Source organism: Rhincodon typus, chromosome 31 (assembly GCF_021869965.1).
Source record: "Rhincodon typus isolate 14 chromosome 31, sRhiTyp1.1, whole genome shotgun sequence".
Classification (NCBI taxonomy): Eukaryota; Metazoa; Chordata; class Chondrichthyes; order Orectolobiformes; family Rhincodontidae; genus Rhincodon; species Rhincodon typus.
The window spans coordinates 4,643,302-4,668,721 of NC_063362.1; the positions used below are offsets into that span (position 1 = coordinate 4,643,302).

The 25,420-nt window shown below is 39.4% G+C and overlaps 1 protein-coding gene across 1 annotated transcript; it reads right to left on the reverse strand.

Annotated features, from left to right (window-relative positions):
- Positions 1-5,940: 5,940 nt before the first annotated feature.
- Positions 5,941-25,303, reverse strand: cenps (centromere protein S). Its single transcript, XM_048615200.1, has 4 exons — positions 25,279-25,303; positions 11,168-11,201; positions 9,204-9,270; positions 5,941-6,425 (listed from the first exon to the last, which is right to left on the reverse strand). The coding sequence occupies exons 1-4, from the start codon at positions 25,301-25,303 to the stop codon at positions 6,273-6,275; spliced, it is 279 nt and encodes a 92-aa protein (XP_048471157.1). The 3' UTR covers positions 5,941-6,272.
- Between the last annotated feature and the right edge of the window lie 117 nt (positions 25,304-25,420).

Sequence of the window (25,420 nt, forward strand, 5' to 3'; positions counted from 1 at the left end):
TTTGAACCTTAAGTCCAAGGTATTCACACACAACTGAAATTAAAGCACACTATTGATTTAGGCTGCAGAATTTGTTAGAACTGCAAAGTAGGAAATGCAACTGGAATAATAACCTGGCAAATTAAAGAATATATACATATTTCTCAGCATCCTGGAGTATAAATGCTGGTAAGACATGGTCTTATAATGAAGTGGTTACTTTTAAAATCAAATTTCATCAGAAGCAAAGATAATTTTTATTATTGCATTATGGCTACATTTAATGTGAAATACATATTATTCACAAAACGTTTCTTAACATATTAGCAGATTTCGCCAGGGATTTCTTACATTAAATTTACATTGTATTGCTTTACAAGTGAATCAAAGTTTTATTCTCCTACAATGTTTAACTCAGCTTGTCCTTTAAAACCACAAAATTATTGTAAATAAATATTTCCTGAGATTAGTAACAGGTAAATTGCTACCATGAAGGGGTCTTTATATACTGGCTGCAGTCTGCACAGTTCAAGCTCCTCCATTGAAAAGAGGGAAGATCAGTGGGAAAACTAAAGATGGCAAAATAAAAAGTTTGCCCTTTAAAACATAAACACACACCTATTCCTCATTGATCAATTGTGATTTATTGTGGTTTTATTAATTATTTTTGAAACAGATCCAAATATGACACTGAATTTTCATGTGTGACACTTCCAAGTTTGTCTGACTAGGCAGGAGTGATTTAGTTCGGTGCATACATCTTTTGACATTTTGTGCTGGTTAATCGCATTTCTAGTGAACCATGCAAAGTGCCAGGCCAAGCTATGAAAAGACGCATCATCATGTTTTCATTTTCCTTAGCAGCTGGCAATAGAGAGTTGGGTCACAAGTTTAAGCTCAATGGCAATTGAGTCAAGACCATTCGAACACATCATTGAATTGTTAGGTGCAGGAGGAGGCTATTCACTGTGCCTGCACGAACTCTTCAAACAAGCATTTCATAACAATCTTGACAGCTGCTACAGAATATCAAGATTGTCCTCCCAGCTAAGACTCTGAGCATAGATGCAATGGACAATGAAGTGTTCTACCTCAGTGTGTTACCTAATTAATATTCACCAAATAGAGGAATCTTATTGCTGTGCTTATTTATTTTCCCAGCTTTGGACATTTCTGGAATATTCAAATTAATCTCTACCATAACATTAAATCAACGGTACCAGCAGAATTATAGTTATATGGTTAAAAATCATGTAATTTAATAAATTCTATCAACATCACACTGAATCTTCACTTCTCAGTGTATAATACAAGGAACTTCAGTAAAATCCCGTAGTTTATCAAATGTAAATACATTTTCACGACAAAGAAGTAGCAGATTTCAACTTTTTACGTTTCACTTGCTAACACAACATGGTCAGTCTATATGTATTTGCGGTAATACATTTAATGTCGCATATTAATATTTTACTGTCCAATTTTGCTTCCTTGTTGGAACTTCACAGTGTGGTTCAGACTGTTTCCCAACACAACCTCACCTTAATTTAGTCAAAAGACCGGGCAATTGTATCAGATTTATTTTTGTATAGCAGTTTGGATTTAATTTTACCCAATTTAAATCTCTTTCATTGCAGGTATTGCAGTCAACATCACTTGGGTACAGTAAAGTTGAAAGCATGTAGAATTTATGAAGCAAATACTGAAAAATTACAATCGTAAGCAAACCATAGGCTCTTAGGGGCAAACAGGAACTGACTAACCTTTTATCAGCAAGTAACGGGAAATATTTGCTTACTCAAACACAAATGCACAATTATTCAAAGGGCAATTTTAATGAAATATTAGATCTATTTCAGGAAAATGCTCCACTTGGGTGCTTTTGCAGTGTTCTATCTATATCTGTTCGTTTTCTTAAATTCTCAACAACTTTGTAACAGCAGATTTGATTCATTAGTGATTGCAATGAGCCATCACCTTGCACACAAGAGAAATAATATGTTGAAAAGTAAAAGGTAAATGCAGAGCTAAACTGGTTTAAATCCTGGTGATGTGAACATTGGTTATTCTTAATTGTACAGCATGAACTGTTAAAGGTTGTTGTGTCAAAATCTGAATGATGTTACTGCTTCAATTTTACACATTTTTTTTTGAAGTAATGTGATCATTGAACTTTAACAAGCTTGTAATCTGGTTACAAATACTTTTAATACCGAAGGAATGAAGACAGAAATTGTTAGAAAAAAATCAGGTGGGGGGTGGGTTCAGTTGCATGGAAAATTATGGAAAATATTAAGGCGGGCCGGGGTTATTACATTTTTCAGAAAAAGTAAGAGGACAGAGAGTTTGGAAAAGGTGAAGAATTTAACTTCAGGCACAGCAGATGAGGGGACAACTATGAGAAGGGGTCAGTCAATGCAGGACTGAGGGCGTTGTACTTAAATGCATGCAGTATATGAAACAAGGTAATTGAGCTTGTAGTGAAGATTGAAATCGGCACGTATGATGTGGGTGTCACAGAAGTGGCTGCAAGGGGATCAGGGCTAGGAACTAAATATCCAAGGATTCGCATCCTATCAGAAGGACAGGCGGATGGGCGGAGGAGACGATGTTGCCTTGTTAGTAAGAAACAAAATTAAATCAATAGCAAGGAGTGATATAAAGTTGGAAGGCGTAGAATCTGTGTGGGCAGAGTTAAGGAACTGCAAAGTAAAGAAGTCTCCGATGGGAGATGTGTTCAAGCCCCCTAGCAGTAGTCAGTATGTGGGGAAGAAAATAAATCAGGAGATAGAACAGGCATGTAAGAAAGGCACCAGTACAATAATCATAGGGGACTTCAATATGCAGGTGGACTGGGAAAATCAGGTTGGCAGCACATCTGAAGGTAACAGTCAATTCTGGATTTGGTGTATGTAATGAGGCAAATTGGATTAGGGAGCTTAAGGTGAAGGAATCCCTATGGGTCAGTGAATATAACATGATAGAATTCACCCTGCAGTTTGAGGGAGAAGCTGGAGTCAGATGTAACAGTATTACAATTGAGTAAAAGTAACTACAAAGACATGATGGAGGAGCTGGCCAGAATTGATCGGAAAGGAAGCCCAGCAGGGAAGACTGTGGAGCAGCAATGGCAGGGGTTTCTAGGGATTATTTGGGAGGCGTTAGCAGATATTCATCCCAAGGAAGAAGAAGCATACTAAAGGGAGGATGAGGCAACCATGGCTGACAAGGGAAGTCAGGAGCAGCATAAAAGCAAAAGCAAAAACATACAATGCGGTGAAGTTTATTGGGATACCAAAGGATTCGGAAGCCTTTAAAAACTAGCAGAGGACAATTTAAAAAGCAATAGGAAGAAGAAAATGAAAATTGGAGTAAGCTCGCTAGTAATATAAATGAAGATTGCAAGAATCTAAAAAGGTAAGACAAAGGCAAAACTGGGCATTGGACTGCTGGAAAATGAGGCTGGAGAAGTAGAGATGGGGAATAAAGAAATGGCAGTGGAACTGAATGGGTACTTTGGATTAGTTTCACAGTGGAAGATACCAACAGCACTCCAGAACTTCAAGAGAGTTGGGGATAGAGATGAATGTACTGGCTATCACTCAGGAGAAGGTACTGGGAAGCTGAAAGGACTGAACTTGGATAAATCACCTGGACCACATGGACTATGTATCAGGGTTCCGAAGGCAATACCTGAGGAGGCTGTAGAGGCATTGGTGGCAATCTTTCAGGTAACAAGAGAGTCAGGGAGGGTCCCAGAGAACTGGAAAATAGCTAAGGGAACACCCCTATTTAAGAAGGGCGGGAGTCAGGAAACTATATGCTGGCTAGCCAGACCTTGGTCATTGGTAAGATTTTTATAATTCATTATTAAGGATGAGATTAAGGAGTGTTTAGAAGTGCATGCTAAAATAGGACTGAGTCAGCATAGCTTTGTCAGGGGGAAGCCATATCTGACAAATCTGTTAGAATTCTTTGACAAGGTAATGAGCAAATTAGACTAAGGAAAGCCAGTGGACCAGATCTATTTGGATTTCCAGAGGGCCTCTGACAAAGTAATACACAGGAAGCTGCTGAATTAGAGTCCACAGTGTTAGGGGCAAGGTACTGGGAAGGATAGAGGATTGGCTGACTGGAAGAAAGTAGGCATAAAGGGGTCTTTTTCACAATTGCAACCAGCGACTACTGCAGTTCCAAAGGGATGTGTACTGGACCACACCATTCACATTATCCATTGACGATCTGGACAAAGAAACTGAGAACATTGTTGTTAAGTTTGCATATGACACAAAGATAGGGGGAGGGACAGGTAGTGTTGAGGAAGCAGGGAGGCATCAGAAGAACATGGACAAGCTAAGAGAATGGGTCAAGAAGTGGCAGATGGAATATAACGTGGGAAAGTGTGAGGTTATTTACCTTGTAAGGGATAATCAAGGCGTAGACTATTTTCTAAATGGCGAGAGGCTTTAGAAATCTGAAGCACAAAGGGACTTGGGAATCCTACTTCAGGATTCTCTCAAGGTCAACATGGGGTTTCAATTGGCAGTTAGGAAGGCAAATGCAATGGTAGCATTCATTCCCAGTTGGTTAGAAAACAAGACCAGAGATGTACTGCTGAGGCTGTATAAGCCTTGGTCAGACCACATTTGGAATATTGTGAGCATATTATTGTTTTGGGTCCCATATCTAAGCAAGGATATGCTGGCACTGGAGGAAGTCCAGAGGAAGTTTACAAGAATAATCCCAAGGTTGAAGGGCTTGGGGTTGAGGGTCTGGGTCTGTACTCCCAGATTAGAAGGATGAGAGGCAATCTGATTGAAACAGAGTACCGAGACGTCTGGATGGAATGGATATGGAGAAGATGTTTCCACTCGTAGGAGAATCTAGGACCCAAGGGCACAGCCTCAGAGTGAAGGTATGACCATTTAGAACTGAGATGAGAAGGAATTTCTCCAGACAGAAGGCGACTAATCTGTGGAACTCACTGCCACAGAGGACTGTGAAGGCCAAGTGATTGAGTGTAGCTAAAACAGAGATGAGTGCTTGGTTAGTAAGGGGCCCAAGGGTTACTGGGAGATGGCAGGAGAACAGGGTTGGGAAACATATTAGCCACGATCAAATGGTGGAGCATGAATGATGGACCAAATAGCCTAATTCTGCTCCTTTTTCTTATGGACTTAGGCGAGGCATCATCTATGATGAAGGAAACAATGAACTTTATATAATTTCTTATACCTCCTGTGGATGTCTGTTTGAAAACAAAACTGCTCTCAAGCCATATTTAGCTATGGTTAGGGCGGATAAGGAGGAATAATTTAACCAATCAGGATTTATGTATTGAGCTATACAGAACAAGGTGACTGCTGTTTTGATTTTGGCTTAGCTATAATCTCTGACATTCCACCTCTCGTGAAACTGCTGCAGAAAAGAAGACGAGAGCCGTTGGATTCACAAAGTAGGCATCTTTCCACTTCCCTGCTGCTGGATCCCACTACCTGCTTAGCCCATACCCCAAAGCTTCCAATTACATCTAATAGGCTCGCTATATCCCCTCAATTCTTCAGATCTCATTCTTGAAACATCCAGTCTCTCTACCAGCCCTTCTAGCTTGCCCAGTATTTCAATGCCTCCTTCCTCCTCTTTTATATTGTTCTCCCAAACTGAACATGGAGCTGAAGGCGGTCTACCTGACAGCCAACTCCCTGTGTTAATCAGGTCCTGCCATTGGATGGGTCATGAGGAATACCCATTTTCTTGTTTTTATTTACCTCAAAGAAAGTGCTTTGCTCCTTCCTGCTTCCAAAGGAATATTCAGCCTAGTATTTTACAGAATTACGATGAAACAATATAAATTTATTATACATCCATTTTAATGAAAAATTTGAGCACTGATAAAACCTTGAAGTAATAAACAGTATTACTTTGCACAGACAAATTAAACATTCCAATTAAGAATGCAGAAACTAATTTCAATGCATCCAAAAGTTCTGAGACAACTTTATTCATGATGAATGATACACTATAAATTATACTCCAAAGGTACCAGTCATCATTTACAAAATCAGTCACCAGGCCAAGAAAGACTGGTGTCTATTTACCTGAACCTCATCTTATTTTTTTTAGTTTCCATAACAATTTCAAACTCTACGTAATCCAAATTTGGTGCTCATTTGTATCTTCAAATCTTCCAATCTTCAAAGACAGGCATGAGAAAATGTGTTGAGTGAGCTGCAGAGATCTCACTTTCTGTACCAGGTCCAAGATAAACTTTCAATTTTAAATGCCTTTTCTGTAGATTAATCAATGGTAACATCTTCACTTTCAGTTACCACGGGTTCAAGGTGGCGATCGGATTTCTTCTTTCCTTTTCCTGTTGGGACTGCTCTCTTCTCTTTCTGCTCTGCATTACTGGAAGCTAGTTCATTACATTTCTCTGTAATGAAGTTCAGCTGGAAAAGCAATAAATCAAACTTTTAAACATTGACTAATGTGCTTTATGTAGGATCAAAGCACAATATGTTGCTATCAAGTCTGCTGGGAGCACAACGAACCATCTCTTGTATCTGGATTGCTATTTTGTGTGCATCACCATCAATTTTAAGGTTTCTAGTCAGTTTCTAGCTGGTCTATTCTCCAACCAAAGGTTTGATGTCATGAGTATCCAGGAGAGAGAAAACTTGGTCCTCACTATCATTTTACTCATGAAGCTGGTAGCCTTACCAACTAAATAAATAATCATACCACTAACTCTGCAATGGGAAGCAGTTTCCCATTGTATGGTAACGAGACTCAAAGACTGGGAATAAAAGCTAACATACGCTGATTAAGAAGGAGTGACAAGTGCTGTTCTGCAGGGATTTGTGCTGCACTGATGCCTCAACTTTCCACCATTTATACCAATGGCTTGGTTGAAGGGATGGAGAGTTGGACATGTAGATATACTTCATTAGTATAATAAAATTCTTTAAAGACATTTCAATTAAGCAAACCCTAATAGAGACATTAATGTACAACTGCTACATCAACACTTCAAATTATTCCGAGTAAGCCAGCATTAATAAATTGTCATTTTGTAATATATGGTGGTGCTGTTGCTGAGGGAAGGGACAAAATAAATTAAGGATCTGGTCATTGTGTTTGTGCACTCTGTCACTTGGTTTTGACAAGGAAACAAGGAAAGGATTTGGGCTCGTATTGTGGTCAATCTGTAGAAGTAACCAAGCAAAATGACATGACTGTTGAGGCATGGAAGAACAGACTCGGAACTGATCCTGTGAGCACTGGAAACATTAAAATATGATTAGTTGTACATGCTTAAAGTTCTGAAAGGCACCAATGATCTTAAAGCAAATCAGCAGTCTTGACTAAAAGCTTTTACTTCTGATCTAGGAAACACAGGTACACAACTGGAAATCATCAACTGATACAAAAAAATTGCCCACCTAATCCCCAAACAATGGACATGCATAACAGACTTCTAGCTAAATAACTTCAAATTAAAGTGACTGAAAGAAGTGCACGAGTGTGTGATTAAGAATAGATTTGGAAGTTCATCAGCGACAGTGGGTTTTGTATACCAGAGGGTGTTATTAATAATGACACAGAACAGAAAATCCCAACTGTTTGGGCTCTGGTAGTGCTGTGGTAAGTGTCCCAAACTGAAAGACTGATTAGAAAATTTATTTTAAAAAACAGCTGTTTGATCCCTGTGCTGAGTTAAGCCATTTTCAGTCATCGTTTGGGGATGCTGCATAAGGTTTCAGTCCCCAGGTGTCGAGGAATAAAGAATCAATGTTTCTTCTTTCACTGCTGCAGGTCAATGTCTGATCAGGATAATATCAGACTGGTGATGACCTCACAGATGCCTAGTCTTCAGCTGCTGGATAGGTTCGAAGTCTGCTCCCTTCATCATGGTGAATAATATGAGGGATGTGAAGATGGAACATGCCACATAATACAAGGTATGTGAAGATGGAACTCAGTCTCCACACGGACTGTGCAGTGGTCACTCTTACAGATGCATTTGCAGCAGGCAGATGGGCGAGGATGAGTTCAAGTACGTTTTTCATTCTTATTGGTTCCCTCACTGCCTGCTGCAGATCAAGGCTAGCAGCTATATCCTTTCAAGCTCAACCAGCTCAGGCAGTTGCGGTGCAGCTGAAGTTCTCACCCACAGTACATTAAGCACTCTCACTACTCAGTGCTTCATCCAAGTGTTGTTCAACATGGAGGTGCACAGATTCGTCAGCTGGTGAAGGAGCAGTATGTGGCAATCAGTAGGAGGTTTCTTTGACCTGATGCTATGACTCTTCAGGGAGTCTGGAGTCAACATTTATTGTATCAATACAGTGGGGAGCTGGAGGTACACAGCAGGTCAGGTAGCATCAGAGGAGCAAGAAAGTCAACATTTCAGGTCGGGACCCTTCATCAGGTTGACTTTCCTGCCCCTCTGATGCTGCCTGACCTGCTGTGTTCCTCCAGCTCCACACTGTACTGACTCTGGCTCCAGCATCTGCAGTTCTTGCTATCTCCGAGTGACTGGAAACCCATCATTGATTGTATCATGTATTTTCCTCTTGGCAATTTTTTTCAAGAAATATTTTAAAAACTGAATAAATCCATAACAGCATAATTTGCACATGCTATTTTACTACATGTTAATAGTCTGAATGCTCTTTCCTCAATGAGCATTCTATTAAGAACAGTGTTAAGAATTTAAACATTGCTAAAAGAAGATATGAAGTTGAAGCTTTTTGTCTTGTACTCATCAGGACTGGGACACAAAAATCTTTAGAAAGAAAACAACAATTTATAACAATTTAGCAAAGTAACCAAAAGCAGTCTATCAAAACTATCCTGCATGATATTGGCTACATTGATCAAATCATCACTCACAATATATTGTGTAAACTCAAAGCTACCACTTCAGGGCCTAACAAAAAAGGTGCTCAGTGTATCTCAGATTATTCCAGATGGAAAGGTGCCTTAAAAAATTTGACCAACATGGTCCAACAATCAGCACCTTCTCCTCGTGCTGTATAAATCGGTGTTTCTTGCAAAGTCTGATTTCTTGCATCATGGTCCTGATGAATGCAAGATGAAATGTTTCAACTTCATGCCTCTTTTTGGCATTGTTTATGCACTATTAAGCTTTAGAGTATTTTAAATTGTGAGGGCAAAATTGGAACACAATATCATGACAAATATAAAAGAAAGTGCAATTTCACCAGGGCTTTGCTCCTCCTTGCCAGAAGTTTCACATCATCTGTGTTGACAGTGGTGCGCTTTCCATGTCTGTTGAAAGAAATTAAAGTTTGCATTACTAATATTGAAATTACTTTGGGAAATGCACTGACTCTTCAGGAGAAATTGCATTTCTTAATATTTAATTTAAAAGACAGTTTCAGCATTTGAGGATGGAATTATCACTGATATAATAATACACAGGTCAGCCTAATGCTCCTGGGACACGGGTTCAAATCCCACCACGGTAGCTGTTGGAATTTTAAATTTCATTAATAAATCTGAAATACAAAGCTAGTCTCAATAATTGTGACAATGAAACTATTGTTAATTATATTATTTTATTTAGGGAAGGAAAACGGATATCATTATCTAGTCTGGCTTACATGCAACCACTGCAACATGGTTGATTGCCTTCTAAAAATGGACCAGCATACCACTCAGTTCATGGGCAATTAGGGATGGACAACAACCAGAGTAACATGCACATGCCAAAGAACAATATGGTGTAGGCCATCATATACACCTTGCCTCGAGCACATCTTCTAGGTTTCAGTGCTGTGCTTAGTGCTGCACTGCCCGTTCTCTCATTCTGAAGAGATGAAACCCTGGGATTCTGCATTGTTTCAGTAATTCAAATGGACCTGGTTACATACAAAGATGACCAAGTGGTCACTTCTGTACTACTAATAGTCAAGATCCAAATGGTAATAAGGCCCAAATGAAATTCTCATAATGCTTTACAAGATCAAGGTTAACAAGCTATTAATCAGTTTTATCAAAAACAAAGTTAAGTGAAAACCAAAAGAACTGTGGATGCTGAAAATCAGATGCAAAAACAGAAGTTGCAGAAAAGCTCAGCAGGTCTGGCAGCATCTGTAGAGAGAAATCAGAGTTAACGTTTTGGCTCTGGTCACCCTTCCTCAGAACTCTGAGTTATGAGGAAGGGTCACCAGACCAGAAACGTTAACTCTGATTTCTCTTCACAGATGCTGCCAGACCTGCTGAGCATTTCCAGCAACTTCTGTTTTGGTACAAAGTTAAGTGAGTTCCTTGGATATTCATTGGAAATGGATGCTCTCCAACACATCTCAGGCAATTTAATTGAACTCACAAGGAAAGAGAAAAGAGACATTTAATTCTGTTTTCTCAATCTCTCGTGCATGTTTTTTTGGAATTTAAAATAAGGCAAAATCAAACTCAATTTTTTGGCAAAAGGTGTCAGGAATAGATAAATCCCATGAGTGAGCCATATCTGCTGGTGATATCTTAAAAACATAAAAATAAAATTTACTTTTGCTTTAAATGATTATTGATGTGCCCTATCCACTTTCCCTAAAACTACCCAACAGTTTAGAGATGATTACATCATATTGCAGCTTCTTCGGAGAAGTCACAAGGATTGCTGATCAATGAACTGACATGAAACAGCAAATAAGATGCAGCACACTATAAAGAACCTTCTCTATACTTTTGTATAGTTCTTCACACATATTCCAGCTGGATTGTGCTTGATGCTGAAAATGGGAAATTTTCCAAATCAGAAACACTGACTTCAATCATTTAACAAAGGTCACCCAAAATCAGAAAAGAAAAATATTCCATACAGCTTCTACTTTTGCCAATATGCACAAAAATAGTCAAGAAATCTCAAAAATCTCAGTCTCAAATGATTGATCGCAAAGCTACACCTACACATTCACATGGAATAAGCTGAAGTGTTACATATGGAAACCTGTGAAGTTAAGTCAATTCAATTTCAGTCAAGAGGTCTAAAACACATCTGAATCTTACTTCAAACTCTTACAACTTATCTTGCTGAACAAATGTTTTTCTTCGGCTCATCAGTTTATCTCCATTCTAACGGTGCTTACGCCTATCTCATCAGGGATTTAACCATATCAAGAGATCCTTATATTGCCTTCTACACTGGAGAAGTATAACTTACTTTGCAAAAAGCTCAAGGTCCGCCGCAAAATTCTCTGGAAAGGAAAATGGAAAAGGTATTTAAAATAACTAATACCTAAAACGTTTATAGATCATGAACGACTACAGATCAAAACTCAACACAAACACTCATCAGTCATGGATCAAAAGACTGAAACTGCTTATATGAAGAAGCTAAAGATTAACAGTAAAATATTCCCAAATATCTCTTGCCTGCAATGACAGTCTCGCCAATTTCCGAGTTGGTGAAGATGATACCTCGCCAGGGAAGAACAGAGTGAAGTCAGGGCAGTAAGTGGATCCAAGCTATTCATAACCTCCCAACATACAAATTTCACTGGGCGAAGTAGGTTAAACTTGACCTGCAATGTCTAAATGAGACCCAAGACATAGCTTTCAGCTGCAAATGGTATAATAATGTTTATGAATACAATCCAAGCCAATTTCAGTCTGCTAATATCAGGCTCAAAAGACTATCAGCAGATTTCACTGTCCCTGTAACTCCAGAAGAACTTGGAAATATTTGTCTGTTTTCACATCTCAAAGTGCTTCACAGCCAATTAAGTACCTTTGGAGCACACTCACTGGAGTGAGGAACAGCAAAAGGATACATACAACTGTCCCCAGCAGTAACTACATCGTCACTTGTAGTGGTTTGGGAATATCTGCTGGACATGGATATGTCCTACCAGTGATCAGTAGGCTTACAACCTTCCTAAAACCTTCTTCCATGAAGAAATACAAAGAACAAATACACAAGGAAACACAACTGCAAATGTGCACACAGAGACAAAAACAGATATTGCTGGAAAAAACTCAGCAGGTCTGGCAGCATCTTTGGAGAGAAATAAGAGTTAACGTTTCAGGTCGATTGACCCTTCCTCAGATTTCTCCACACAGATGCTGCCAGACGTGCTGAGCTTTTCCAGCAACTTCTGTTTTTGTTTCTGATTTACGGCATCCACAGTTCTTTCAGTTTTACTTGTGCACACAGAGTCCAATAAGCCACAGTGACAGAAATGATAAGATAATCTTTATTTTGGTGGTGAAAAGATAAATATTGGACAGGATACCAACAAAAGTCCTCTTCTTTTTGTACAGATCTTTGAATCAGTCACAATTACCTGAAACAGCAATTCACCATTTCATCTGAGGGAGAACTCCTCTGACAACAAAGCTCTGAAGAGCCTCAAAGACAAACATTAAACACAAATGTCTAGGTACAGCACCAGTTATTAAATAGATTTGCTAAGTATTTGTATTAAACACAGAAAACTAAAGCAATTAATCTAAACAATAGAACAAAATCATTGACTTGGGTATATTTCTAACTTATTTTTCTTTAGAAGTTCACAACATCACAGGACAAAATCTGACACCTCAATGCAGTTTTGAGGGAATGTGCATTGACAATGGAACGAGTTAAACCCACATGTCACACTGTGAGCTTATATGATAATCCTAAATTGGTTGCATAATTTCTTGTGCATTCAAGGTTATCCAGCAAGTGTTGTCCATTTACAGAATCACATCTAATATTGGACACAGTGTTGTGTGTTTTGCAAGCGCAGGCTGGTTGGGTATGGTCAATATGTTGCTTGCTGCAAACATCTGAAAGGATGTGCTGTCTTATACAGTTGGCCAGTCTTTGGGATGTAGGGCCTACATACCTGGCATCACACTAGCATTGAAATTCCTATACCACATTACTCATTTGTTTAAAGACAGAACATCTTTTGACTTGATGGCAGCATCCTCTTAATAGGAAACGTCACTTGAGATGCTCCTGTATAATACTAGCTATCTACAAAACAGCTAGCTTCACCTGTGGCTCAAACTTTTGACATACCTTACAGTAATCTGAGGGAGACTGGACATTCAGGACCAACAATGACTGCCTTCCGGCTTTTCGTGACTTTGCACACTATACATTGAGAACCGAGGGTTTTCCACAACTGTCCATTGCAAACTTCTTTCACTGGTCAGTATACATGTTGGGATACCTACATCTGCATAAACTGTAAGATTGTTGTTATTGGCAACCCTCATAAATACAGCATAAACCATTTATTCACCCTGCAAACCCAACACCAAAACAGTGCACATTAAAGTCATCCTGTTGGATAATGATTACCCTGATCAGATCACATGCAAACTCAAAGGCCCCACGTCAGTCACTCTTGGTCCTGAATTCCCAGTCTCCCTCAGATTACTCTTAGGTATGTCAAAGGTTTGAGCCACAGGTGAAGCTAGCTGCTTTATAGATAAATAGTACTGTACAGTAACAACACAACTGGTGTTTGCCATTGATAGAATGTTACAGACTCTTGTTACAGACAGAAATAACATTTACTCGCACTGTGCCTGTCTCAATTCAACAAAATTGGTGACAGTCATTTGCTGGTACATTCTAAGGGCAATGCCCTGACTAATCATAGTCAACTGGTCTGGTTTAAAATTAAAACAAAGCCTAGCAGTTAACTGTCAATCTTAATGGACGCATTCTCCAGGGCAATGCCTCCATCAAAGTCGGCTTGCCAACCAATCAGCATTCTTCGCTTACGCACTATAAATGTTGGTTTTCCTGTTGAATTGGTATCCTTGAAAATTTTCCTGGTAAGCGCAAGACAAAAAAGTTCCAACAAAATACTTCTTTTTATTAGCAATACTCAAGCTTGTCATTCATTCACTCAGTAGTATTGATACTTTGAAGAATGTTACAACACAAACCAGAATTAATGAAAATAAAAGCTGAAAAGAAGATATGAATAAAACTAATTACAATCAAAACAAGTGAAACAATCTGTAGTACATCCATGTACTATATTACAGAATTACAGAAATACTGACCATGGATTGGAAAACACACATTGCACTGAATGGTTACATAATCTTTTAATTTACATATACTGATCTTCAATCTCAGAAAGGGCAAGATGGGAAGAAGAATTACAGTTAAGCCATTCCAGGTCAATGTCCCACATATATCACACCATTGGTTACATAGTGGCACCGGTAAAAGTCTATAAGGAGAAAGAGTCATCTATTGCTAGCGTAAAACTAGAACAGCGTGGTTGGTGCTTTCCTTTCTAACACACGAACTGAGAAATAATGCACTCGAAGATCCAGATAAGATTTTTCAGGATGCACAATTTCAAGATGTTCTCACACCACCATTATATAATGCCACATCCTTTAGAAATATAGCAACCTTTGTAACAGATGCAAAACAGAAAATTCATTACTATTTGCAAGCAACTGCATGACAGAACCTTTTCTAAAACTGCACATTTATTTGCAGCAGGAAGCAGGATATTGCTAAACAAGCAGTGTCGTTTCCCAGTTTGTGTTGTACTTGATTTGGGAGTGAGCTCATGAACACAAAGCAACTCGTAGTGGGAATCTTAGGTTTTGTTAATTTTAGTTACACACACTTCACACAGAACCTAAATGTCAGAATATTAATGCACATTTCACACACACAAGACATTTTTTGTTGCATGCATGTTGCAAAGTCTTGACCCCAATTCAGTATAATGCTCATCTAAAAACTGGATTCCTACAGAAACAAAACAAAAGTCTATTAGCTAGTACTTGTCAAAGAGTGTACCAAACTTTTAACAAGTTATTCGTTATTATCACCACCATGAAAATGTTACAACAGGTCAAACATTGGAGCTTGTAACACTGTCTGGTTTCAGATCTGGACAGTAACTCTAAGTAGGAAGCAAGAAATATGACAGCTGTGAAACAAAAAATGGCTGAGTAAATAGAAAAAAAAACAGACATTTCTAGGAGCCTAGCACCTTTGTTAGCATCACATATCACTGTTCCACACATTTCTCAATGCACTAAAATGGTTTACTTTTTATTTTAAGACCAGTATTTGAAAACACAATAATCCCAACCTATGCCTATTTACCAACATTGTTGTTGCAATTTACATTTACAAACACCTTTAACACAAGAAAAATATCCTAGGGGGTTTCAGAGGAACAATGACAAAAAAAATTAGATGTTGAGCCAGAAAACAACATTAAAAGAGATGGTCAAAAGCCTGGCCAAAGAAGTAGGTTCTGAATAGTGTTTTAAGTGAAGAAGAGGTCAAATGGCGGAGAGGTTGGAGATATTTCCAATCCTTAAGGTTTAGGGAATTGAAGGGATGGCCATAGTAGGAATTGAAGGGATGGCCATAGTAGGAGAGCAATTAAAATCAAAAATGATCAAGGAGCTAGAATTTGAGTAGAATACTTATCATGGAGGGTTGTCGGACTCAAAAATACTACAGAACAGGCGTCAAAACAATTTTTCCTTTTCAAGGGCTCCTGTCAACATTTTCTAAACAGCTGCTTTTTGATTGTCAGGGGCTACATTTTGGTTTTCAAGGATGACTGCTTCATTCCCATTAATTCCTTTATTAGAAAAACAATACTTTCCTTATTTGTGTTGGTATATAGGGTATTTTGACTTTCAAAAGCAGAATTAGAGGTTTTTTCAATATCCTCAATAATTATCCACTCGCCAATGAACATGAAGTCACAGGCCCATGAAAAGCATCATTTCCTAGACACACAATATTTAAATTGGTACACAATAAGAGGCATAAGGTTTTGTTCTAAATTTCAAAATAACAGACACAACTTCTACGCACAAAAAGTCATCATCGTAAACATATCTTCCCCAGACAGGCAAAGTCACAGCTAATGCATTTCCAGCATACATGCACAGTCCTGGAATACTTGACCAGCCCTACTCACTGTAGCTTGGATTTCAATCTCACATCTTAAATTTGACAATTGGCGGTGCTCATCGCAGTAGGATCCACCACATTTTCCAACTGCAGTAGCTTCGGAACTTATATACTCATTTGCAAGAAATTCGTTACTTCAGTGACTAAGTTTTCTTAGCTACTAGTTAGTTGAGTATTCTTTTGTTGACAGGTTGAAACGCTCTCCCTCATACGTCTCGCAGCCTCCTCCTCCCCACCTTGCACCTCACTTCTCTCTCTTCTTCTTAGCCCAATCACATCCTTCCTCCCCTCACTTCTTACAGCTGCTTTCCCTAGACCACTGAAGCCTCTTTAATATTCTTCAAACCCTCCCCTTACAATTCCTGTCCATCTCCAGATGATGCCCCTACCCTGGGCCCAATAGGCAGAACTTTTGAATCCAGGAAAATGCCCTTCCAGCCTCCCATCTCCTGGTGCACGATCCATCGCATCAGCCCACCACCCACACCCCCTAAACCTTGGCTCTCACTGCTTCTCCAATCCTAGGTTATTATTCTCCTAAGCTTCCAAACTGGTAGGCTCATCAGTATAACAGCAGCAAGCACAGGATAGAACCAGCGTGTGATTGGAGGAGCAGCTCTTCACCATTTCCTTCCATTCTGTTTACAATGGAGTAACTTTTCTCTAATTGGTGTCACCCATCCTTGAAATTTTCTTTCTGGGGAATTTGGGAGCGAACATCCCTGCTGCCCTGTGTATATTGAGCATTGCTATGAGATAGGGAGAGATACAGCCATGGAAGAATTTGAAATTGAATGTGAAATTTAAAACTGAAGTGTTGCTTAACCATGAACTAATGTAGCTCAGTGAGCACAAAGGAGATGGATGAACAAGATCTGATACGAATAAGATATGAATAGCAGAGTTTTGCAATGAGCGCAAATTTACAATGCTGAATGTGGAGGTCAACCAGAAGTATACCGGAACAGTCAAGTCTAGAGGTCATCAAGTCATGAATGAAAGTTTCCACAAATGAGCTGAGGTAAGACTGAAGACAGATGAAGTTACAGAAGTAGAAATAAAGTAGTCTTGGTGATAGCATAGATAAGATAAGATTGTTCAACAGGACTCCAAACTTTGATACAAATACTATTGCCAAGAGTACTTTATTCTCATTACTTCTAGATGAACCCATGGAAGACATGAGTAATCACACAATTCATGCAAAGTGACACAATAAACTGGAGCTCTGATGTATTTTTTTAGATGTAACTACATAATTTCTTCTCATCATAAATTCATGATTTCAGCCATGCTGTGGGCTGGGGATATCCCCTCTTTTGACCACACTACAGCCTAACCCAAGCCTTTCCCAAATAAGATGTGTAGGTTAGATCACAAGATCAGCAAAGTTATAGAATCCCCTAAAGTGCAGAAGCAGGCCATTTGGCCCAAAAGGTCCGCAACAATTCTCTGAAGAGCATCCCACCCAGGCACACCCCCCCTACCCTATCACTGCAACTCCCTTGGCTAATCAACCTAAACTACACATCCCCAGACACTATGGGCAATTTAGCATGCCCAATTTACCTAACCTGCATATTTTTTGGACTGTGGGAGGAAACCGGAGGAAACCCATGCAGACATGGGAAGAACGTGCAAACTCCACACAGACAGTCATCCGAGGGTGGAATTGACCCCGATTTCCTGATGTTGTGAAGCGGCAGTGCTAACCACTGAGCCAACCCTTAGGGAAAATTAAGGAAAGTGCTGAGGTGACTGAAATGGCAGTTAGGAACAGGTTCCCTACTTGCCTCTTGTTCAGGAACACAGCAAGCATAGGTGGTGATGGGAGGTAAGGGTGCAGAGCCAAATCTCTGCACGCTAATACTAAAGTGCTGATTGTTGTTTTCTTTCTGTTAGGGTGCCCCACTACCTGCCTGCCCCTCAAAATTAGAAGTTTTCTCCAACGATGAGACTGAGAATGTACAGAATCGGATTTGGGGCGGCATGGTGGCTCAGTGGTTAGCACTGCTACCTCACAGCACCAGGGACCTGGGCTCGATCCCACCCTCGGGCGACTGTCTGTGTGGAGTTTGTACATTCTCCCCTTGTCTGCTTGGGTTTCCTCCGGCTGCTCCAATTTCCTCCCACAGTCCAAAGACGTGCGGGCTAGGTGGATTAGCCATGCTAAATTGCCCGTAGTGTTCAGGGATATGTAGATTAGGTGGGTTATAGGGGATGGGTCTGGGTGGGATGCACTGAGGATCGGTGTGGACTTGTTGGCCTGTTTCCACACTGTAGGGATTCTATATGAAAATTTTACATCTACCAGAAGCAAAAGCCAAAACAGTAAATGACTCATACACAGGACTTTAAACCAATTTGTAAAGGTGAATGCTAATGAAAACTCCTAATGATCCTAGGCGTGAAATCTATCAATGTGCACTATTTAATGCGTTATTGCAAAATCTGAAAATTTGTCTACACCACTCTCATATTACTGCCACGCTTCTCATTCACACACCATCACCTCTGCATCCTCCAGAGACCTATCCTTAGCCCTTTCTTTTGTCATATCCAAATGCTGTCAGTCAGTGACATACTAACAGACAGGCCCCTCAAACTGGTTCTACCATTCTAAATGGTTATGGCCAACCCAATTACTTGGGTTCAATTCCAGCCTTGGATAACTGTGTGGAGTTTGCACATTCTCCCCATGTCTACATGGGTTTCCACTGGGTGCTCCGGGTTCCTCCCACAGTGCAAAGATATGCAGGTTAGGTGGAATGGCCATGCTAAATTGCCCATGGTGTCCAGACATATGCAGACTAGGTGGATTAGCCATGGTAAATGCGGGACTGCTGGGACAGGGTAGGGGTGGGATGCTCTTCAGAGGGTCAGTACAGACTTGATGGGCCAAATGGCCTCTTTCCGCCCTGTAGGAATTCTATGATTCTAATATTGGCCAACTGAACAGCATGCTGGGAAGGGAACCAAGATTGAAAGCCGGGAAGGGAACCAAGATTGAAAGCCAGGAAGCTTTCTGAATTCACTGTCAAATTGGATCAGGCTGGACAGATATGCAAGCCATTTACCTTGATTAACTGTGTTGAATAGGGGTTGATGAGACCATGCTACAAGATTTTGAATGGAATATTAAATCGGAGCTTCAGTTGAACTGCTTGAGACAGCTCAGCTCATAGGGCCGGAAATTCAATATCCAACACTGCCTTTCATAACACCTTTTCCTGGGACAGAAATTCATCTACTCCATAAATGAATTACATGAATTGTGTTGTGATATCATTTATTGGGAATGTCCTTACTTGTCAAGAATTCATCTACCTCTGCCTTAAAATTATTTAAAATCCCAGCTTCCAGTTTCATAAAGGATGAAAATTTCAATGACTTCAAGCTATTGCAACTACATGAAAGAAATCGGCATGTCAGTTACCATGCCAACGTAGTAAGTGATAGTAAACCACTGTACTTAGGGATGATCTGGAGAGCTGTATTTAAAGGGGCCACTCAATTCAGAGGGGCCTAACACTCTGGACACAACATCAGCCCAAGAAGCAGGAATTCTGGAAGTGAGAACAGCAGCCTGAATCTCAGCTTGACCAGCTGTAATCAGGATGGTATAAACTTCTTTACCATCTTGCACTTCCAAAGTGGATTTTAAACCAGTGTGAGAAAGTCATTTAAAGTAAGGTTACTCAGGAAATTAGAGGGAAACACAGATTTCATAGAATTGAGCATGTATATCTTGTGCTTCAATGGTAATAAACCACATCTCATGGTAAACCACATCTCATTATTAGTGTAAAATGATTCCCAATAAGTATGAAGTAAATCAGACACATGAAAATGATACTTACATCATACTACTACATCACTTCTCATTCACACACCATCACCTCTGCATCCTCCACAGGTCTATTCTTGGCTCTTTCCTATATCATATCTAAATGTTGTTGTTCAGTGACATATAAACATACAAATTATAAGTAGGTCAATTGGTCCCTCAAGCCTGTTCCACCATATCAAATGATCATGGCTGACTTAATTACTCCACATTCCCACCTACCCTTCATATCATTTATTGGGAATGTCCTTGCTTGTCAAGAATCCATCTACCTCTGCCTTAAAATTATTTAAAATCCCAGCATCCAATTTCATAAAGGATGAAAATTCCAATGACTCCAAACCTCAATAAAAAAAAATCTCTTGAATGGGCAATCCTTTATTTTTGAACAGTGACTTCAAGTGCAGATACCTCCACGAGAGGAAACATTTTTTTTTTAGGATCCTGTCAAGAACTCTCAAGAGCTTTTATATTTCCGTCAAATTGACTCTTACTTTTCTAAATTCCAGTGAATACAAGCCTAGGTGTCCAACCTTTCCTTACATGACAATCCTCTCATTCCAGGCATTATTCTGTAAAATGATTTCTGAACTGCCTCTAACACAGTACACATTACTCCAAGTGTAGTTGTACCACCACCTTGTACAGCTGAAGGAAAACACCCTTACTTCTGCATTCAATTCCCTTTACAATAAGCATTAACATTCTATTACTTTTCCTGCATGCTGTACCTGCAGACTAATCACACACTAGGACAGCCAGATCCCTTGAACAGAAATGCAAAACAATTAGTCTGCAGATACAGCATTTAGATAATATGCTTCCTTTTTATTCTTCCTACTAAAAAGGCAATTTCCTATTTTCCCACATTATACTCCATTTACCTGAATTTTGCCCACTTATTTAACCTGTATCTCTTTGTAGCCTTCTTTGTCCTGTTCACAAATTACTTTCCTACTCACCTTAGTATAATCAGCAAATTTAGCGATTACACTTTCAGTGCCTTCATCCAAGTCATTTATGCACATTGCAAGATGTTAAGGACCTAAAACTAAACCGTTGCACACCACTTGTTAAATCTTGCCAACTGGAAAATGGCTCATTTATGCCTATTCTCTGTTCCCGGTTAGCTAGCCAATACTCGATCCATCACAAAATGTTCCCATTTACAAGTCAAACCACCACGAGTCATCTCTCCCTATGACAGAACAGCCCTATGGTCTGGTAGGACTATGGTGACATTACCGTTATTTTTCCACAATAATGTACCTTATCATAACTGCCTGCTTTCACCTCAGTAATACTGCCCCTGCCCATATTACGGAAATCCTCATCCATGCTACATTTACCTCCCGACTTAACTATCCTAATACAATGCAGGCTGGCTCTCCAACTTTCAACCTCCATAAACTCCAATTCATCCAAAGCTGTCCTACTCATACCAAGTCCAGCACTCAGTGAACTGTACAGGCTCCAGTACAGCATGCTTGAATTTAAACTCTCTTATTATAGTGTCTCCTTGGTACTGCTGTAGCCTATCACTGTAACCTCTTCTTACAATTCCTCTTGGCTTGTATACCCCTGATTTCTTTCATCTCACCACTGGCAGCTATGCCTTCAACTTTGGAATCCTCTCCCTATGTCTTTATCACTGCTTCTTTATGAAGCACCTTGAAACTTAATGTTTTGACCAAGCTTTTCACCACCTGGTGTTATAATTTTCAAATATGGCACAATGTCAAATTTTGTCTGATAATACTTCTAAAAAGCACCCTAGGAAACTTTATTAAATTGAAGGTGCCAAGTTATTGTAATAAAAAGCAGAATTTGACTTATAGATCGTTGGCTCCAATAATACTACCGGTGGCTCAGTGGTTAGCACTGCTACCTCACAGCGCCAGGGATCCAGGTTCGATTCCAGCCTCAGGTGACTGTCTGTGTAGAGTTTGCACATTCTCCCCGTGTCTGCGTGGGTTTCCTCTGGGTGCTCCAGTTTCCTCCCACAGTCCAAAGATGTGCAGGTTAGGTGGATTGACCATGCTAAATTGCCCATAGTGCTGAGGGATGTTTAGGTTAGGTGGGTTAGACAAGGGAAATGTAGGGGTAGGGGGATGGGTCTGGGTGGGATGCTCTTCGGAGAGGCACTGTGCACTTGTTGGGCCGAATGGCCTGTTTCCACACTGTAGGGATTCTATGATTCACATGAGTGCACAAAGGATTTGCTTGTACTAAGTAAAAATAGCATGTTCCTAGCTAACACTATTCAACTCAAAACCATACTTAAACAAAAGAAAGGAAAAAGAAGTAGAAGCAGTCATTTGGAAAGTACAGAAGCTCTTCAAGAACAGAAAGATCAAAGAGTTTGCAAAATCATAAAAGTCCCACGTTATACATTAGTGACTTGGACAAGGGCATTTCGTTAGGTTTGCAGATGAGACAAAGATAGGTGGAGGGACAGGTAGTGTTGAGGAAACGGAAGGCTGCAGAAGGACTTTGACAGGCTAGGAGAGTGGACAAAGAAGCGGCAGATGGAATAAAATGTGGGAAAGTGTGAAGTTATGTACTTCACAGAATAGAGGCAGACTATTTTCCATATGGGCAAAGGCTTCAGAGGAAATCTGAACCACAAAGGGACTTGAGAGTCCTTGTTCAGGATTCTCTTAAGGTTAACATGCAGGCTCAGTTGGCAGCTAGGCAGGCAATACAATGTTGGCATTGAATTTGAGAGGAATAGAATACAAGAGCAGTGATGTCTTGTACGAGACTCTGATCAGACTGCATTTGGAATAATGTGAGCAGTTTCCGGCCCCATATCTAAGGAAGGATGTGCTGGCCTTGGTAGGGGTTCCAGGGCAGGTTCACAAGAATGATCCCGGGAATGAAAGGCTGGTCATGAGGAGTAGTTGAGGACTCTGGGTCTAAGGGTGAGGGGGATCTGACTGAAAATAACAAAATACTGAGAGATCTGGATACAGTGGACATTGAGAAGATGCTTCCACTAGTAGGAGAGATGAGGACTCAAGAACACAGCCTCAGAGTGACCCTTTAGAACTGAGATGAGGAGGAATTTCTTCGGTCAGAGGGTGGTGAATCTCACTGCCACAAAAGGCTGCGTTAACAACAGACCATGTCATGTGAACATGAGCATAAAATTAACAGTTCGTGTTCCTCTCGCTATCTTTTAGCATTATGGAAGTAATGTTAAGAACATAATGCATATTAACAAATATTGTGGAGACCATAAAGTCTTTCTTTCACAGATTGCAGACAAATCAATCCAATCTATTAATCTTTTAAGAAAAGATTCTCATTTTCCTCCCCCTACAGTGGCATAGCAAAGTAAAACTCCATACGACCTCTCCAACATATTACTTGTTGTATCACTGATTTTGATCTAGGTAAAATTGGTGAAAGTATTATAATTTTAAAGACAATTAACTGCGAAGCACTGAGACATTTGAAAGAGGTGATAATGTGCAATATAAATTCAAGATTTTTATTGAACCTGCAGCTATGCTTGCACATAATTTTGAAGCTCCCAAAAATATAAAATTAAACTCCACAACATTGTTGCTTATCTGCATTTATAATTACTTTTATAACTTCCAAGTCCATATGTGTCAGTACTTTCTTAAATAAAGTACATAATCCTCCTTAAACATTTTTCTTACACCAAACTGTGCAAGATGTGAAACACTTTTTGATGAAGCAGTCTTTTTTAGATGTTTCAGTGCCAAGTTTACTATAATGGTGAGTCAACATTCTTGGCCATTTTATGAAGCCCAGCTGTCTGTTAGAATGAAGTCAAGACCAGAGATATATTTCCAATATGTACTTAAGACCAAAGGCCTTTGAATAACCAACTGTCAATCACATTCAAAGACACAAAGAAATTTCCTGCACATAGAAAAGCATGACAATCAAATTTTCACAACTCACCGAAGCATTGCACAGCTATTATGATTATAAATATGTGATTAACATCCATGACAAGCTGTGTCTATTTTGATTAATTGATAGATCAGCCTAGCCTGGCCCTATTGTAAATTTGTTTATTTGGAAGCTAAACACAGCTTTCATTTTAATGCTAACACTAATGTTTTACAAGACTCAAATATAAAAATACTTAAAAGTTCCTTCTTTGGCTCAAATCCTTCATCACACTTGAGAAAGCTAACCTGAACAACATTCAACACAAGAACAATGGAGCATGACCAATAACAGATCATGGATTGAACTAATAACTTTCATTCTATTCCTAACTTATTCTGTTAAATATATAAAATGGGGTTTTGCTGAGAGTGGGAGAGAGATGATAACCAAATTAGTTTAGACAATGCACAATGTAATATAAACGTTAAAGGAATACAAACAAAAATTAAAAGTGGTAGCACAGAATGGGACAACAATGTGTACATGAATCACAACATGTACACAGCAAGCAGTTAGGAAGGCAAGTTGAATGTTAGCGTTTATTACAAGAGGAAAAAATTATAGAAGTGACAAAGTTTTACTGCAATTGTACAAAGCAATGGTCAGAACATATCTGGACTACTGTGTATAATTTTGCTCTCCTTACTTGAAAGAATTAAGCATCAGAAACAATTTAGAGACTGTTAATTCAACTCATTCCTGGGTTGGATGTTATTTTGTGAAGGAAGAAAGAAGTGTTCACCTTCTGGGGTATAGAAGAATGGAAGATGAAACATGCAAGAGCTTAAAGGGACTTGGTAGGCAGACACTGGGAGGTTGTTTCCTCTTGCTGTCCCTCTAGACTGGAACTAGGCAACAGAATGGCCTACATCTGCTCTGACATCTTATATTTCTACTTTCCAAACAGGTTGACTGGTTTTAGTGATGTTCGTTTATGATAAGATATTAGCTGGGACACCTCTTTTTCCTTGACAGAATCATAGGACTCATTACATCCATCTTAGAAGTCAGATTTTAAGGTAAGCCACTCTGCAGCTTGAGCTATATCCAAAGACTCAAAAGAAAGATGAATCTTGTGAATCATACCAAGAAGGACTTAGAGGGCTTTGATCCAGTTAGCATTTTTCCTGCCATTTTATTTGTTGGAGGGGAGAAAGTAGCTGCAGTAACACACTGTCAAACGGCTAGTGCAGATCTGTTAAGTTTTTTTAAAAATGCTGATTGAACGATATTGCTCTGCTCTTTATGAAATGACTTGTTGAGAGATTTTTATCAACTTCCTTACAACAAAATTTCCCCGAAATGTTCTTTTGATAATATCTCCCCATCATAAGACATCAACTGTTTGTCATTAGCATTTCAGACAAGTACAACAGTTAAAAAAGCAAGTACAATATGGTTATTCATGACTCACAAACAACATGAATTCATTAAATATTTTCTCCATGTCAGAGGGCAAGTCACAAAGTGTTGCACAGAAGTTCCATTTAATGTATATTTCAAAACACTACTTTTCTTCCAAAAAAGTGGAGTCAACAGGAATTTCAAACTGTGAGAATATTTGATAGGTAGAAGGAGTTACCTGATACCATCAAAATCGTTGCCATGTAGTTGTTAGCGATTGATCATTAAGGTTAAACAAATGAAACCACGAACGAACTCTCTCAAAAAACATAAGAATCAGAAGCAGCAGCTTCAGGCTAAAAAGAGATAACAAGGTGTAG

Coding starts and splice junctions, on each gene's coding strand:
- cenps (XM_048615200.1), bottom strand. CDS start 25,303: ATGGCAACGATTTTGATGGTATCAG. Junction 9,271..11,167: donor GACCTTGAGCTTTTTGCAAA/GTAAGTTATACT, acceptor TTCTTTCAACAG/ACATGGAAAGCGCACCACTG. Junction 6,426..9,203: donor CAAGGAGGAGCAAAGCCCTG/GTGAAATTGCAC, acceptor TTGCTTTTCCAG/CTGAACTTCATTACAGAGAA.